This window comes from Canis lupus, chromosome 7, assembly GCF_011100685.1.
Source record: "Canis lupus familiaris isolate Mischka breed German Shepherd chromosome 7, alternate assembly UU_Cfam_GSD_1.0, whole genome shotgun sequence".
NCBI lineage: Eukaryota > Metazoa > Chordata > Mammalia > Carnivora > Canidae > Canis > Canis lupus.
Genome location: NC_049228.1, coordinates 65,100,497 through 65,119,015, shown reverse-complemented (window position 1 = coordinate 65,119,015; position 18,519 = coordinate 65,100,497). Strand labels below are relative to the sequence as shown.

Genomic DNA, 18,519 nt, shown 5'->3' with positions numbered 1-18,519 from the left:
CAACCTCATGGCAGCACAGGAACAGAGCTCCAAGACCTCTTCTTGGTCCCTGGTGCTCTGTACCCGTTGCTTCCTCCCCACTGACCTGTGACCTGCAGGGTGGTTTCCCCATGATGCCACCCTGGAGCAGAGGTCCTGTGACAAAGACCATTTTGTTTTATTCCCTCCAGATGCACAGAAAACTCTATAGACCCTACTAACAATCTCTGTTCCATACCAAATGAAGATTGCCAGAAAGTGTGTTCTTTGTTTTTTTTGTTTGTTTGTTTTAAAGATTTTATTTATTCATGAGAGAGACAGAGACACAGGCAGAGGGACGAACAGGCTCCATGCAGGGAGCCTGACATGGGACTCCTGGGTCCCCAGGATCATGCCTTGGACTGAAGGCGGCGCTGAACCACTGAGCCACCCAGGCTGCCCTGCCAGAAAACCTTGAGTTAGGTGCACAGACTAAGGCCTAGCGTACCTGTCTGTAATTTGGTAGGAAATACACTGTACAACCCTAAAGATAACACTAGTGATTACAGTTTTTGAGGACTTGTTTTCTTGAAGCTAATGCCTATTTTTTAAACTGACTTAAACAGGGAACATAATTTTATAGCTGTTCAGTGGTTTCAGAATAGGAGAACCGAGCTCCCTCATCAACCAGTGTTTATGTAGTTGGTGTATATTCCTAAATACAGAGCTTTTAGTTAAAATGTACCCAGCTGTCATCTGTTAAAGAGAATATTCTGAATTTCTCTCACTTAATCTTACTCTCACAGTTATTGTGCCTTATTCCCTTAGCCATCCTGTTTTATTTTTCTTTTGAGGCTCATACTGAACTTAACCTTCACTCAGAAGCCATTTTTAGTATAATTACTCATCGTTTATTTACATTCGTGTCCTTTTAATCTCCTTAACCATAAAATAAACCTAGATAGCCTTTAATACCTAAATCAAATCAAGACAAAGCCAGAGGGAGTGGGCCAGACTAGTAGCACTCCCCACCTCTGGTGGTACTGATGCTGTGGAGGATGCAGAGGCAGCTAACTACCTGGCCTGGTGTGGTAGTGAGAGGATGTAGCTAATAAAACATTTGGGCTGATGGGATTGCCAGCATACAGGACAGAGTCCGCCTTCCCGGCACACCCTTGACCCAGGGACAACACAAACAGTCCTGAAAGCATGCAGTTGCTAGCAGTTTTGCTGGGGAATTTTCAGAGGGAGCCAGGAAGGATTATTAGCTTATCTGAAGATCTGAGAATTGGAATTTAGGGCAGGAAAGCAAGCTAAGAGCTGTTGTGGGAACCACAGGCTGTGGGTTGTGCCATAGCCAGTTGTGTCTGCCCCAGTGAGAGCTGCTTCTCCGGTGCCAGAGGAAAGATAAAAGGGCTGGAGGTACTCTCCCTTCTTCCTCTGGGTTAGTAGCAAGGATGGGTTGTCCTTAGGTAGATGAAAAGAAAGAACTTGAGAGGACACCAAGAAGAAAGTATGGTTTCTGAGGCAACAGAAGGAAATTGTGGTCAAGAGCTGATGAATGGGAGGATGTGACCCAGCCTTTTGAGAAAAGAAAGAATTGGCCTCATCATAGCCAGGCAGCATTAGGTTGTCCTGACAGAGGGACATGTGGATGATCTATAGTCCAGCAGTGGTGGGGAGGAGGGATCTTGATCATGCTCGGAAGGGAGGGTGGCTGGTGCATCGGCAGGGGTGTCCAATTCTCCCACCTGTGGTGTACCGAGGTGTATGTGTACCACTATACCAGATGGTGCATTCTTGTGGCGAGGATCGAACTCAGGTTTGCCTGCGGGTTCTGGGAAGGAAGGAGGCTTTACAGAGAAGGCTGAAGATGTTCATTGAAGAGCTTGAAAGTCTGTACTGAAAATGGAATGGTTGGAGTACTGATATCCTGCCTTTTCTTGTACCTGGGGAAGGGGACCGAGAAGGGGCCGGAAGAGTCCCCCAGGTCCAGTCCCACAGTGGCTCCCACTCATGGCTGTGCCAGCTTCCAAGTGTCCTTGTGATCTGTGACTAGCACACACCAGGCTCTCAAGACTGCAGGCCCACTCTGGGGCCCACTTGCTGCTCTGGAACTGAAGACCTCAGTGTCGAGGCAGCTCCATGCCCAAGCCTGCTGACTGGGTGACAGAAGCACCACCGTAGAAGGGGATTTGGGCTCCAGGCTCAGCGAGAACTAAGTGCAGCTGACACCAGGACAGGGGAGCAACTGTTCTGGGACTCAGTGCCCAACCTGTGAGTATGAGAAACAGTTTAAAATAAGGAGAAAACTCCAAAAAACTGAGAACCAAATATGGTAAAAAGACAACACTTGCATCAAATTCAAGTGGACATAACAATCAGGAATCTCAGGGTAACTGCTTAGAAACAAACATTGGGGTCTTCAGCAGCTTCATGTTCTCCCACTTCTCTCTGTGACATTAGACGAATCTCAACTACCGTGAAGTAGAGATGAGTACCTTCCATAAAAGGTGTGGTTCTGTTGGAGAATGGAATCTACTTGAAGGAAAACCTGTCTTCACCTTCTTCAAAATCAGTGAATTCTGTGTGATTGGCCTTGAGGACCTGCTGGAAGGCTTTGGGTGTAGGTAAAATACAGAACACCAAGCTCAGGGTGTTTTGGGGTCATTTTGCAGACCCTCGAGCCAGTTGGGTGTAAAAGAAGTCTACAGCCTGGACACAGGTTACAGATCCAGTGATGGAAGCTTCCACTACACTGTTGGGACCAGATGGGCATCGTGTTCTTTTTTTCTTAAGATTCTATTTATTTATTCATGAGAGACACAGAAGCAGAGACATAGGCAGAGGGAGAAGCAGGCTCCCTGCAAGGACTCTGATGTAGGACTCGATCCCGGGCCCTGGGATCATGCCCTGGGCCAAAGGCAGATGCTCTGCTGAGCCACCCAGGTGTCCTGGCATCATGTGTTCTTGACCAGCCCTGAGTAGTGCTTCATCTCCTCACAGGTTGGGGAAGTGGTGAGGGGTGCTGCAGTGCTCTGGTCCCACTTCTGTTGTAACAAAGACAGGTAGGTGATGGGGAAGTTATGTTGGACTTGATGGTTGTGAAAGGAAGCAGTACTTGGCTGGGTTTTAGGAAGACATCTCAAAACGTCAGACTACAAAATGGATTCTTGTGGCTGCAACCACATTGGCAAAGTGGATTATAAAATATAAGTATCATAAAGTGATAATGGATAACATGTATTGAGTACTTACTGGGTACTAGGTTCTAAATACTTTATATGCTTTGTTTCATTAACTCCACTCAGTGGGTATTTGTTGAGTAAGCGAGTGGGGAGATCTTTTAAATGACTTCTGGTCTTCAGAACTATGTATCTTGAGGAATGGAAAAAATTTAGAAACAACCTTGTGAGGAATGTTTTGCTGTTGTTGTGGTAGGTAGAATGACGGCCCCGAGAGATGTGCATGTCATATCCCTTGGACCTGTGAATATGTTGGTTCCATGGCAAGGGGGAGTTGAGGTTGCTGACCAGTTGGCCTTGGAGTAGCAGGATTATACTGGATTATCTGGGTTTGCCCAGGTAATCACCAGGATTCTTACAGATGTAAGAGGGAGGCAGAACAGTCAGTGTCACTGTGATACAGCATGAGAAAGACTCCACTCCATGCTGACTTTGAAGGTGGAGAAAGGGGCTGTGAGCCAAAGAATATGATGGCCCCTAGAAGCTAGAAAGGGCAAGAAAACAGACACTTTATTCAAGCCTTCAGTGGGAACTGGCTCTAACCCCTTGATGTTAGCCCCATGAGACCCATTTCAGAGTTCTGACCACCATAGTTATAAGATAATAACTCTGTTGTTTTAAGCCATGGACTGTGGTAATTTGTTACCGCAGCCATAGGAAATGAAAACACTCATCATCCCAATTTACAAAGGAGGAAGCTGGGGCACATGGCTGGAAAGCAGGGGGTGGAATCCAGATCCAGGCATCAGATTCAAGAGCTCGTTCTCATAATCAAAAAGGAAGGTGGGTGGTAAAAATCCAAATATTCTAAGACAGCATATCATGGTAGGTTTTGAGAAAACCATTGAATTCTGATTTTAAAATCCATTAGACAAAGGGCAAAGACTAATAAAAGAATGGTTTAAGTAAACCTATAAAAATAGTTTGAGGAGCTCTAAAATCCAGTGTGAAGTAAAGAGTGAAGAGAAAGAAAAATTGACACCCTCATACGTGGCTGTGGGAATATAAAATGGTACAGCCATTACGGAAAACAGTTTGGCAGTTCCTCACAAAGTTAAATATAAAATTACCCTGTGACCTGCAATTCCATTATTAGGTATATACCTAAAATAATTGAAAAGAGGAATTCAAACAGATAGGTGTATGTCAGTGTTCATAGTAATGTCATTTACAATAGCTAAAAGGTGGAAACAGCCCAAGTGTCCGTCAGCAGATGAATGGATACACAAAATATGGTATATCCAAACAAAGGAATATGATTCGGCCACAATAAGGAATGAAGTGCTAATATATGCTCCAGGATGTATGATGCTAAAAACATCATGCTGGCTGAAATAAACCAGACACAAAAGGTCACATGGTGTATGATTCCATCTGTACAAAATAGCTGAACTAGATAAATCTATAGAGACAGTAGTAGATTAGCAATTCCCCGGGGGATAGAGTTTCTGTTTGGGCAGTGGAAAAGATCTGGGAATGGTGATGATTGCACAGTGTCATGCATGTACTTGATGATGACAAATCATAACACCTAAAAATGGTTGTCAGTTTTATATTCTGTTTTATATATATTTTGTGACAATAAAATGCCAGCAATAGCCAGGGGGCTTTTAAAACCATCGTCAGAAGAGGGAGAGAAGGGATAGTAAACTTCTTGGTGTTGATGATACAAGGACGAAGCAAATGTTAGCTGCTGGCCCCGTTTTCACTTCTTCAACAAGCAGAACTGTGAAACGTAAGACTCTAAACAAGGTAATGTGCTCTGCACGCCGTAGGCACCCAGGAAATAGATACCATTTCGTGTGGAATAAGTGAAGACAGAAGCCTTACGTTTTGAAATAATTGTTAGTCTTTAGGATTAGATCCCAGGAAATGGAAGGAATTGAGAAACACAAATGGTTTTTTAAAATGCCACAGAGAATGAAAGAAGTTCTAAGTTGACTGCCAGGCAGATATTGCCTTTAAAAAGCCAAAGAGACCAAGGTGGTAGCAGAGGGGGAGTTCTAACAATCATAGCAGCCTCGAGCAGATTGCTGGGAGAGCCCCAGAAAGGACTGTTCAACAGATGGTTTGTGTGCTTTCAGAAAAGAGTGGAGGTTGCTAGCCGTCACGTTAGGTTAGCTTCGTCTCTGTACTGATGGAATGACTAGGTTAGGAAGTTAAAGGAGTCATGACATTTCTTGATCTCAGCGAAATGTTAGACTGTTCCTCATTATCACACAGCCCAGCGTTCACTTGGTAATGTGAAGCTAGAGCACCTGCCAGCAGCTGAAAGCTGTGAGCCAACCACAGTCCACCCAAAGGGGACTCGAAGAAGCATGGCACATGGTATTCTCTTGAGCATGTTGCCCCCTCTGCACCCCTCTGCAGAGCCAATGCCAGTAAGCCTCACTTGGGCAATACAGGAGACCAAAGGCAGGAGAGGGGCAATGTGTTAGAGATAAGAACCATGTACCTCGGTTCCCCAGTGGCTGGAAATGGTAGGCCTAGCTCAATGAGGTTAAACTCAGCAGGCATAAATGCAATGAAGGTCGATGGGCATTCGCTGTACAGGATAAAGGCTTTTCAGAAGTTCGTGGGAAACATATCTTGGAATTTAGATGGTGTTTTCCAGAAAGGCAGTGTGTCATAACTACAAAGTAAGCTATTTTAGCTTGTCCTAGTGGAGGGAAACGTATCCCTTTCATACCTAGCCAGGGTCAGTCCCATCTGCCCTGTAGTGATCAGCAGGACTGTCGTGTTTTAGAACACCGGATTTGTATTGGGAAGGCCTCATTGCAGGGGCCTAGGATTTTCCAAGCCCCTTTCCCACGGAAGGATGGATGACATGTAGTGAGTGAATAGGAACTGCCAGAGTGTCCATTTCATTGAACTCCCTGTATATAAACAGCCCCTTTTGGGGGAAGGAGATGTGCATCCAGACAGTAATGCCCAGCAAAGTAGTTCCATACCTACATAGAATGCAGAATGATAGGTGTAGTGGTACTGGCACCTGCCCTGTGCCCGGGACCGTTTTAAGTGATCCTGCTTCAAGGACTTATAGGCTAGCTGCGGAGGCAGACAAATAAATACATCCTGTCAGATGGGAATAGGTGTGCTATGGAGGAAAACTGAAGCAGCTGAGGGGTTTGGGGTTTGGAGGTGGGGGTTGGGGCAAGGCCTCAATGATGGGGGACTTTTTTTTTTTTTTTAAATTAAGTGGGCTCTACACCCAGCTCGGAGCCTAGTGCAGTGTTTGTTTGAACTCATGACCCAGAGATCATGACCTAAGCTTAGATCAAGAGTCGGTCACTTAATGGACTGACGCACCTAGATGGGGAGACTTTTAAGCAGAGATCTGAAGGAAGTGAGAGAGCCAGCTCTGTGCTGTCCCAGCAGGGAAGCGCATTCAGAGTGGGTGGAATAGCACTGCAGAGTCACTAATGCTGGAATGTGGCTGAGGGGTGTGCCTGAGGAACTGTAGAAAAGCTGGCATGGGAGGAGTAGAGAGAGGGTGAGAGGAGGAGATGAGCCCTGAGAAGTCCTGGAGGATGGATTGTGATGATGTCTGTTTTTATTGTGAGCAAGTTGAGAGCTGTGGCGGGTGCCAGGCAGAGGACCAGTGTGGTCTGGCCTGCATTTGAACAGGAGCACTCTGGCTAACCAAAAATCAAGGGCAGGCATTGCAGGACTTTCTGGTAACGTTTTCCTTATAGGAAATTAGGGGATGTGTATATTGTGTATCACCTTTAAAAATGAGTTTGTTTTGATAACGAAGTTTTAAAATGACTTGAAGTCTTTAAAAAACAATTACAAATGTATGAGCAAACCCTCTGTCATGAGAGAGAGATGGCCAGTGATCCCATGCCAGAGCATCTGGCACAAGGCCCCTGGACATCCTGTGAGGAGGGTGGTTGGCAAGTGGGAGCTGTGGGCAGCTTAGTCAGTAGAGAAAAGCCAGTCACCGTTCGCTCTAATATGCATCTGTGCCAAGAGCCCCCGCTGTCTGCTGAGGAGGAGAGGCTCAGCAGAAGTGAAGACAAATCTCAGTCTCAGGGATAAGATACACCCTTGGAAATGACCCATCATCGCCAGGCCAGCTGGTGCCGGGGAGAGCCAATTGCTGGCCAGGTAGAACAGGGCCATCAGAATGAAAGGTGGCACTTTTGAGCATGAAGATTGAAGACTAGCAGGTAGCCTAGTGACCTTTCGGGACATCTCAGTCTAGTGACCGTCATGGTCCTATTAGGAAAGGACCTTTTTTCTTGGTACTTCCAGTTCATGAGCCACAAACGTTTGTCTTTGAGAATAAGAGGAGATAAGAGCCCTGACTTCCGGTGGGTGATGCCCTGCCTCGGGCATAGAGCTGTGGGCATCCATTTGGAAATCATCTGGTTTTCAAACATCTGCCTGGTACACAAGTGATAGCTGTCAAGTACCCTGGAAGTAAGTGCCCACCGCTTGGGTCTGCTTTGAGAATCATTTCACTCTGCACAGGCAGAGAAGTGTTCTTTTCAGTGACTGACTGGGCCGTCTCATCCTTTGGGAGGAATTTTCAGAGACGTTTAAAGGGGTTTGAGATGGAGGTGGACAAAGAAGTGAGCTAGAGTGTTGTTTCTTTCAATTGTGGACTCACTCAGCAGGAAAGAAAAGATGTAAAAGATTTCCACTTCCTTTATCTGCTTTCCAAAGTCAGGTGGTAAAAGTATGGTAACTGAAGTCAAGTTGTAGCCTTTCCTTTTTATACTGAAAATTTTGGAGGGAAGGCAGGGGAATGGGTAATAACTAAATTAAGACCTTGCCTGTGATCTCATCAGTCCCAATCTGTCAGCCTAGTTTAGTTTGAAAAATGAGTTGGAGGAAATGGCACATCTCAAAAAAATAAAATGAAACCACTAGTTAAGTTCTGGACTGACCTTCTTGAGAGAAGAAAAATGTCATTGCCTTTCTCCCTGAATTGAATACATCTGATGTGATAGATGTCAAGCATCTTCTGTGAGGCTCCGTGCAACATCTGCCTCTCCCAAGCATGCTTTTCCCATCAAGGAACTTTTCGTCCTTGTCAGAAGACCAGAACCCGCCATCCCATGTAGCACAGGCTGGCAGGGAAGCATCTTCATTTGCATCCACTAATGTCTGTAACCAGCGGTCAGGAAAGCTCGGGCCTAGGGGTCAAGAAGCCTTCAGCAATCCCCAGACCTCACTTAGACTACTGGCCCCAAACGGCCCTGGACCTGCCCTTCGCATGCTCACCCAGCGACTTTCCTTCCCATCTTCCCTGGTAGTGGGAGGAGCCAAGTGTGTCTACCACCTACTAGGGATGCTTGTGCCTTGGGGCCAGCACCCCATACTAGGTTTTATTTTTATTTTTATTTTTTTTTAAAGATTTTATGTATGTATTCATGAGCAACACAGAAGGAGAGGCAGAGACACAGGCAGAGGGAGAGGCAGGCTCCATGCAGGGAGCCTGACGTGGGACTCGATCCCAGGACTCCAGGATCAGGCCCTGGGCCGAAGGTGGCGCTAAACCGCTGAGCCACCAAGGCTGCCCCTATGCTAGGTTTTATTATTCGCACCTTTTTAAGAAGCCTGGAGGTTAAACGGGGACTCTGCACCTTTGGAGCTTTGGAGAGAGATGATTTTCTGTGTTTCACATGTGCAGACATATTTGAAGTGTGTAAGCACTTGTTGCTTCTTTTCAACTAGTTTGATTTACAGAAAGTAAAATGAGTCATAGAGAAATGGTTCGAAAGTTAGAACCATCTCTTCTTGGTGGTTCTCCCTCAATTCTCTGCTTGGTGAGAGGGCCTGGGAGCCCCGAGGTGGACCAGGTCATGGTGCCCACCAGTGCTGACTTGCGCAGCAGTCAGAGGAGAAGACTGATGCAGACGGCTTCAGTCTGGGGTCCAGGACACAGCTACCAGTGCTGCCCTGGAAGCACATGAGACCAGGTAGCAGGGGCTCCATGGCTCCAGGGGAGACTTCCTAACTCTGCTTTTCTTCCTACCTCCGTTGCTGACTGCTTTGTGTACTTCCTGCCCGCCCCCCCCCCCCAATCTTTTGCTGAGTCCCAACCCCAATACTTGAGGATGTGATCTTATTTGACTAGAGTCATTGCAGGTGTAATTAGTTGAGATTAGTTGAGGGGGTGAGGTGAGCCTCTAATGTGACTGGCGTCTTAGTTAAAAGGGGAAAATTTGGAGACAGACCTGCTGCGCACAGGAAGAATGCCATGTGGCCGCAAGAAGGTTGGTGTGATGTTGGCACCTGCCAAGGTGCTACCAGAAGCTGGGAGAGAGGCCTGGAGCAGACCCTTCCCTAGCTCCTTCATCAGAGGGAGCATGGCCCTGTGGACATGGTGGGCTCAGACTTCTGGCCTCCCAGATGAAGAGACAAGCAGTTCTAGGTGTAAGGCATTCAGCAGGCGGCCCCTCGTGCCGGCAGCCCCCACAAATGCATTCCCTTTCTAGCTCACAACTGTTAGGAGCTCCGATGCCTGTCCTGTTTTAGGGCCTGTTTTAGGGAGCTCGTCTAGCCACCGCTTTGGTGACTGTCACCGTTCCTCTAAACGGCTCCCAGGCTTCCTGAGCCCCAGGACCCACTCCCTCCCCAGCTCAGGAGGCCTTTCAGGAGCAGGCCTGCAACCTCACTAGTTTCTACTGCTCTTCTGCCACCAAGCCACCATCCAGCTATGCAGAATTATCTATAGTAATTGTGTGGTTGGAGGAAGAGTTTAGTAACCCGTGGAAGAAACATCCGTAGAAATTATGTGTGTAGCTTAAGCATTGTGCTTTAATTTAAGGCATATTTGTGGTCATCTGTTCAGTTTGTTTTTTGATGCCAGGCCTTTTCTTTGCATCTGGGCCTGTGGATCGGACTCTGTCTCTGGCATCAAAACCACATACCATTATTCCCACCTATTGCTGCTATGTCTGGATTGGGCTTCTTTATTTATTTTTTAAGATTTTATTTTTACATAATCTTTGCACCCAACGTGAGGTTTGAACTTCATGACCCTGAGATCAGGTGTCATCTGCTCTTCTGACTGAGTTGGCCAAGTGCCCTAAGATTTTAATTTTTTTTTTTAATTTTTATTTATTTATGATAGAGAGAGAGAGAGAGAGGCAGAGACATAGGCAGAGGGAGAAGCAGGCTCCATGCACCGGGAGCCCGATGTGGGATTCGATCCCGGGTCTCCAGGATCGTGCCCTGGGCCAAAGGCAGGCGCCAAACCGCTGCACCACCCAGGGATCCCAGATTCTAATTTTTTTAAAGTAATTCCTCTACCCAGCATGGGACTCAAACTCACAACCCTGAGATGAAGAGTCATGTTCTCTACTGACTGAGCCAGCCAGGCATCTCCGGATTGGACCTCATTAAAGTGACCCAAGGATTTTAAGTGCAAAATTCTATTGGGTTTTCATAGTGTTTTCCTAATCTTTTAAAGTTGTTTCTAGCACCCAACCCCTTTTTTAGTGATTTGCCTTGCTTGAATACTTTTTAAAGCATTTGGTGCTTTTTGTAGCATTTCTCCTCGTTTCCTTCACATTTCATCAGTTTGTGCAGTCTTTATTGAACAAGTACAAGCAAAAAGTGCCGCTGGCATAAACAGGTTGTGGATTCCATAAGTAACTCTTAGTAAGTGTACAGTCTAGTGTGGGTATTCTAGCCTGAGCTTTAAGTATGCTGTGGGTGTTGGACAAACTGCCTCACAGAGGGGTGGGGAGATCCTGGTGGATCAGGTACGTGAGGTCAGCGAAGAGTTTTCTTGCATAATCAGAAGAGTTTTCTTGCGTACTCAGTTCCTCCAATAGGCCTCTCTCTCTGCTCTTTCTCCTCTCGGCCTTGACTCATGCAGTCCCTCCACCAGCTTATCTTCTCCTTGCCTGTTATCTCTCAGGTCTTAGGCGTCACTTCCTCCAGGAAGCTCACTTTGCCTCTCAGGCCGGGTTAGCTGTCCCTTGGATAGCAACCTCTATTTCTCAATCTGGGCACTCCCACCCCTGTGTAAGTGTATTTTCTACCCAACCATAAGCTTTGTGAGGATGGAACTCCTGTCTTTGTTTTTCATCATCAGATCCCCAAGGTCTGGCATAGAGTAAGTGCTCAAAGTATTTGTGGGAGGCAGAAAGGAGAGGCAGATCACACACAGCTGTTTCTCAAAGGTCCTCCACCATTCCTTCTGCTGTAGGATAAGGTCCGTGCCCTTACATGGCAGTGAAGTCCTTTGCTATGGTGGTAGCAGTGCTGGCAGTCACAGGTGGCAGTGCAGATTGGGGTGGTGTGAGTAGTTGTGACAAGTAGATGAACACAGCTACTGATGATGATACCACCATCTTGTATTTGTGGGCTACTTAGCACAGCCCTTCAGATGCTTTCTCTCATCTAACTCCTGCCCACTCTGTGTCCCCCAGTTGTTTTCACTCACTACCTGGGAGCCTGACACATCATGGCAACTGTCATGTTTCCCTTCATCCCAGCCTCTGCGTTGCCTGTTCTTGCCTGTTGGACTCCCACTCCTCCACTAGGACCAAGCCCAGAATCCAAACATCTGCCCCTGGCTTCAGCCCTGCCTCTTGCTCAGGCTTCTAGGTCCCTGTTCCCCACGGGTTCCTTCCTTTTTCCTACTCTCAGAATTAGGAGATTGTCTTTTTTAAAGATTTTATTCATTTATTCATGAGAGACACAGGCAGAGGGAGAAGCAGACCCCGTGCAAGGAGCCCGATGTGGGACTCATCCTGGCACCCCAGGATCACGCCCAGGGCTGAAGGCAGGTGCTAAACCGCTGGGCCACCCAGGGATCCCAGGAGATTGTCTTTATCCCACTCCAGGAGGGAAGAGACAGAGCTCTTTGGGGGAGAGTGGGCTTGGAATGCCCTCAGGTTGTCTGCTCTTGCCCTCCGCCCAAATACAGCACAGGCAGGGGCGGGTGTTGTGTGTGTGTGTGTGTTTTTTTTTTTTTTTTTTGAAAGATTTTATTTATTTACTCATAAGAGACAGAGAGAGAGAGAGGCGCGGAGACACAGGCAGAGGGAGAAGCAGGCTCCATGCAGGGAGCCTGACATGGGACTCAGTCCCGGGTCTCCAGGATCACGCCCCCTGGACTGAAGGCAGTGCTAAATTGCTAAGCCCCCCTGGGCTGAGGGGTGGGTGTTTCTAAGGAGGAAAAGTATCTCCACCCCCACGACTAATAAGAGTTTAAATAGAGGAAACAAGAACATCTTGATTTTGGTTTAATTTTCATTCATCTGCTGTATAATTGTCAGCCCTTCAGAAAGCAAGGAAGAAAAAAAGAGAAAGCAAGGGAGGGGGGTATCAAGGCTCCCCACCTTCCCCAGCTGCCTAGCTTATAACAAAGTACTGTGGGAGGAGGAAGCAGTTGTGGGGGTCCAGGGGCTAGGGAGAGAAAGCGCCCGTCTGGCTCTGGTCCTGAGAGTTCATAATATTGGTTTGTTTTCTGGCATCAGTCTTAACAGCTTTACCTTCTCCATGCACCAGCGACTGGCCTGCCGAGCAGGGAGGTTTGTGTGTAGCCGTGGGAACAAAGTGACTGAGCTGGATTCACTTTCTAGGGCCACCCTACAAATCATCATGGACTAGGTGGCTTAAAACAATAAAAATGTGAGCTCTCACAGTTCCAGGGGCTGTAAGTCAGCAGTCAAGGTGTCAGCAGGGCTTGTGCCTTCTGAAGGCTTTGGGGAAGGATCATCTGTCACTTCTCCCAGCTTCTGGGGGTGGCTGGTGGTCCCGGGCGTATTTGGCTTTTGGCTGTACTCCCTCTATGGTCACATGGCTTTTCCTCTCTGTGTATCTGGGTGTCTCCAAATATCTGTCCTTACTAAATCCAGCCACTGGGTGTAAGGCCCATCCAAATTCGGTGTGAATGCATCCCAACTTGATTACATCCGCAGAGGCCTTGTTTCTGGCCACATTCATGGGTGACATGGACTTGAACGTGTCTGTTTGGGGAACACAATTCAACCCAAACCCCAACATTTGGAAGTGTGTTTTTTTCTTTCTTCCTGGTCATGTAGGAAATGAACTACAGAATTGGGGAATGTCACATACAGGCTCCTGGACTGTGTTCATGCTCACCCATCATTGTTGCGAATGTGATTTTCTTTGTTCTAACTTCAGATGTTAGTAGCTTGGTTTTTGTGTCCTTAGGAACATATTTCTGCTCTCAGGAAATATTCCACCTGGGAGGGATTAAACTTTCTCACAGCCAACAGAAGCGTCCCAGGGTTCTGGAAATAGAACAAAAAAACAGTTTTCGGCGTTAGAGGGAACACATGAGAGTCCAAGATGGCATGAGCTACTGCCTGGTCAGACATTGCTGCCTCTGGGCTAAGGAGTTGAGAGCAGATTGAATGACTGTGGGCAGCAGTGCTCTGTCAGCCATCTCCTGGCTACTGGGAGCACTCCATATCTCAGAGGCAGGGTGTGCCTTTGGAAGCTTTGTGGCCTGAAGCCCTAGCTCCCTCCTACCAGAACTTTCCTAAGCAACTAAGCAAGGAAATGAAGCTATGTGAAGAAGAAAGATGGTACTCTTAATGCGTCCTGGAGAGGTTTGGAAAACATTGTGTATCCAGAAGCCACTCTGCCCAAGTGGGCTGCAGCCATGGGAGCTTTTTCCTTTATTTTGTTTTGTTGTGTTCTCCTTCTCTGGCAGATGTTTGTATGGAAATGTGATCTTTAGTTCCCTAAAGACCTACTTCTCTGGAGTTAATTCTTTTGAAGTTACGATCTTTTGTGTAATGCTTTCTGGTCACCTTGATTCCAAGTCGAGTGTTAAGCATCACAGAAAGGAAAATTCTGCGGGCTCTGCATGCAGTTTGAGCACACAAGAAATAACTACAGCGAATGTGGCTGTCTTGTGTTCTTGAAAACTACCGTCCAATTTAATTCTTTCACAAATACAGAAGCACTTGAAGAAGGCAAACGAATCTGGTTTCCTTGGGCATCATGATGATGGATATTTATTTCCCCAGTACTGACAAAGAGGAAAGCTGCAAATTCACAGAATCCTCCAGGTTTGGGATACAGCAGTTGGTCATGACAGGCCTGTCTTGAGGTTCCCATTGCTCAGCCTTCCTTGTAGATGAGATAGAACGTGAGAGCTTGCCACTTGTTGCCTGCTCTGGCTAAAGCCTGAAGCCCCTCCTGGATTCAGAGCTACTTCAGGAAACATGTTGGATGCGTTCTTGGGAGCTCTTAATGGCTATTTCCAGTTCCCCAGGGCTTGAACAGCCACAAACCTCTGGAACTGCTGTCTGGGTCTCCACTCTGGAATCCTCTGAACCCTGCATATGCATAATGTGGGAATCAACAGGATGGTTCCACCCAGAAATGGAGGGGAAGTACCTAAAGCTGCTGTATTCCTTTCTTACCTCCTCCCTACTCCAGCTGCTTGAGAATGACCAACCAAAAAAAAAAAAGGACCACCTTACTGGATTGTTGGAAAACATTCTGCATTCATAATTGCTAAACTTGACCTATATGCATTAGAATCACACGCTTTTCTGAATGAGACTCAGGCTCAGCCTCTTCTAGACCTAAATGGTGAGGACCACACCGATGAGCACTCAATTAGAGAATAGTGCAACCCATTTGCTAATAGGCATGTTGTGGTTGGGAATTTGGAAAGAATATTTAATTTCACATGCATTTATGTTCTATTAAAAATGTCCAAACAAACTCAGTGTGTGGGAAAGAAGCACATATTAGCACTCAATAATGAAGAAAATGCTCAAACACTAAGCCAGTTGAGTTTGTTTGATACATTCCTTCCTCTGTGTTGCAGAAGACATGGATGTTGAATGCTACATGGAATGAGTAGTTCCAGGTTTTTCTCCTGGGTGGATGGTAGGGGTTGTTTAGAGAACCTCTACCCTTCTATCTAGAAAGTTGCTCAGACTTTCTAGACTCTCTAGAAGAGCAGAGCAAGAGAGTGAGGCACCATTGGTACCAACAGCCCTGATGTTAGGGCTCTTATGATGAGTCACCCACTGGCCCTGCCCATTCCCAACCTGGTCACCTGCAGGCCAGGCTGGAAAGCCACTCTAGAAACTGTGGATGAAGGCAGATTTGGTGTCCAGGGGGTCCATGGACACCCAGTAAATCCCTAGGAGCAGACTTCTCCTCCTCCCTCCTCCTTCCTCCTTTCTTCTTTCTTCTTCTCCTCCCTTCCTCCTCCCTTCCTCTTTCTTCTTCTTCTTCTTCTTCTTCTTCTTCTTCTTCTTCTTCTTCGAGAGAGAGAGAGAGAGAGAGAGAGGCAGGCGCAGAGACATAGGCAGAGGGAGAAGCAGGCTCCATGCAGGGAGCCTGATGCGGAACTCGATCCTGGGACTGTGGAATCACGCCCCGAACCAAAGGCAAATGCTCAACTGCTGAGCCACCCAGGCATCACCAGCAGACTCTTCTAGTAAGTCTTAGAGAAGGCAAAGCATCAAGGCACATAGTGGTAAAGAGCATGGCTTTAGATCCCCAACTGGTTTCATCTGCTAGTTTGTCACCTTTGGCATGTCACTTACTTGCTTTCATCATTTGAAGCATTTAGAATTGAGCATCTGATGGGTACCTAGTAAGTAGTAATAATGTCCACTTACGTAAATGTACAGTCACTATACTGTCAAGATCTGTCACTGGTCACCCTGAGTGTGAGAGCCCAAGGAGGCTGGCTGGGTATGTTCAGCAAAGTGGTATGCTTGTGATTTATTTAGCTCTTAGCCCTTGAGGCCTGGTGGCCCACTCTGGATGTGGCAGTATCATTCTTGGAGCAGTGACAAGGTTTAGGTGTGTGGTATCTCATGAGAAACCTCTCCCTCGAGAGAAGAGAGACACCTCTGTATGAGTAATCCACATCTGTAGGTTACGTGTGTCATCCTTCAGTTGCCCTTGGACCACACCTTTGATATCTTAGCAGGCCTTTGTATTTTAGCACAGAGGTCTGAAGGGGTTCAGAATCCAGGTACCATGCAGGTAAAACTTCCCTCAACCCAAAAAGGCAATCCCCAGTAAAACTAGTTAAATTTATTGAGTGTTGTTATTTGCCAGGCATTGTTCCGAGCAATGTTAGTTAAACTGAGGCTCAGAAGGGTTAGTAAGAGGTCCAAGGTCATACAAAGGTGATACAACCGATATTGGAACCTGTGATTATAGGTTTAGTCCTATTAACCACTGTTGACATGAATCACTGTGGGGTGAACAGACAGCCCTGGTCCTGCCTTCCCAATGACGGGGATTGAGGTGCTGCTCTGAAGCATGGCAGCATCCTCACTGTTTATGGAGGGCTGCCATGTGCTCAACCCTTAGACTCACCTTCTAGAAGAGGAGGGAGGCAGTGGTGAGCAGCCCTTTGTGATTGGTGTCTTCCAGAAGTGAAAATAAGGAGCCATTGACAGCACCAAAAAGGGAACGAGTAACTCGGTGAAGGAGAAGGAAGTGCTTCTCAGGGCAGTGACATCTGAACCAGGTTTCTTTTTTTTTTTTTTTTTTTTTTTTTTTTAATTTTTTATTTATGATAGTCACACACAGAGAGAGAGAGAGGCAGAGACATAGGCAGAGGGAGGAGCAGGCTCCATGCACCAGGAGCCCGACGTGGGATTCGATCCTGGGTCTCCAGGATCGCGCCCTGGGCCAAAGGCAGGCGCTAAACCGCTGCGCCACCCAGGGTTCCCTGAACCAGGTTTCAAAGAATAAATAGCTCACTAAGCACACTAAGTTGGGCATAGCAGGCAGAAGAAATAGCATGCAAAGGACAGGGATATGAAACGGCAGGGATCTTTTAAAGGTGGAGGACAGCAAGTCCCTTAGCATGGATGGATGATCAAGTGCAGGGGTGAGGGGATAAGGGGATGTCCTGTTTGTTGAGCCTGGAGAAGCAGAGAGAGCCAGAAGACAGGAGTATGCTTTGCCATGCCAGGGAACCCAACTTTATCCTGGGCAGGTGGATAATTTAATATTACAGTTCTAAAACAAGGTCATAATCTCCCAACCTTGATGCAGTTAGTAGTATTTTTTTCCTCTGCTTTTATCATAATTATTGAAGAAAAAGATTACAAGTCCGTAAGTTCCATATCTGATGTGTGTTGCTACTGTGTTTAAAAAAATGTTAGTTTTTAAATCTCCTCCACTTGTTTCTCTTTTTTTTTTTTCATCAGCAATTCTCTTTGGCAAAAGTTATTTTCATATGCCAGGATAAGTACTTTTGAGTTTTTTAAACTGTTTTCTTAAGTGGACTTTGATTGCATAAGAGCATCATGCAGAACTGTTTCCAGTAGTATCTTTATAGCAGGAATGGAGGCTAAGACTGATTATGTAATTGTTCCCTTAATTTATTCTCAGAACCTAACATGCTGCCAGCATATAAAAAAAAACAACCTAATGATCACAATGCTATCTGAGTGTCTCTTGCTCACGGTTTCTGGCACTATTGCTCTTGCATTGTTCACTGCAGAGTAGAAATGGATGGTTTCAGTGCAACATGACTGTTTGCAGCACTGGGCACCCCAGACTCATGACTCTGTCTGTCCATCTTGCTGTGCAGCCCACAGCCAACCACTCTCACTAGAGAGGATTCATGTATACTCCTTAGAGACCTTCACCAGTGTCTCACATGTTAACCTTTGGATAAGGAGAGGCAGCATACTTCTGCTGTGCTGAGGTTGCATTTTGCAAGGAGCACAGAATACCATCTGTCAGAGGAGGCGGCGGCGGGAGTGTGCAAATATTGCTGTGAATTCCATGAATGCTTAATTGCTACGGTTGGGTGTTTTGTTTTGTTTTGTTTTGTTTTTTTTGGTTGTTTTTTTTTTTTTTGGTTTTTTTTAATTTAAGAGTCTTTGCATTTAGTTTGTTGTTTGTTCTTTTTTTTATTTATTTTTTATTTTTTAGAATAGTCCTTATCAGTGGCAGAAGATCCTTCTGTAGTATATTTTCCGTGCTGCCCTATCGTGACAGTGCCCAAGTTGGGTATGTATATGCATGCTTGCTTTATAGTTCTCTGGGTGAAAAGCTGTGACACTGTGTGCATAAGGTGGCTACCCTTTCCATTTCAAAGAACTTGCCTTGCTTTGACACTGCAAATTCAATACTTGTAAATATGGGGGGGGGGGGGAAGCTCCACTTTCTTTTCAGCCAGAAAGCTTCCTTGTTACTTTGTGTGTGTGTGTGTGTGTGTGCATGTGTGTGTGTGTCCCCTCACCTTATTACCTCCTGTTTCCAAATGTACATTTTATTACCTCTTTCTGTAAAGCAAGAGCAATCCAGGGACCCATCCCATTCCTCAGGGCCATGTCAACTTTTTGGAGAAAGGTAGGTGAAGAAAGGAATCAAG

At 46.3% G+C, this 18,519-nt stretch overlaps 1 protein-coding gene across 3 annotated transcripts in view; it reads left to right on the top strand.

Moving 5' to 3' along the window:
• The window catches only part of CABLES1 (Cdk5 and Abl enzyme substrate 1), a 65,504-nt gene that overhangs the window by 6,045 nt on the left and 40,940 nt on the right, over positions 1 to 18,519 (top strand). For 2 of the 3 annotated variants that reach the window (XM_038543664.1, XM_038543666.1), the window contains exon 3: positions 18,078 to 18,155. The exons of the other annotated variant lie outside the window; for it this stretch is intronic. In XM_038543664.1, the coding sequence (XP_038399592.1) occupies positions 18,078 to 18,155 (78 nt within the window). The remainder of the gene's footprint in view (positions 1 to 18,077; positions 18,156 to 18,519) is intronic. 3 annotated transcript variants of the gene reach the window in all.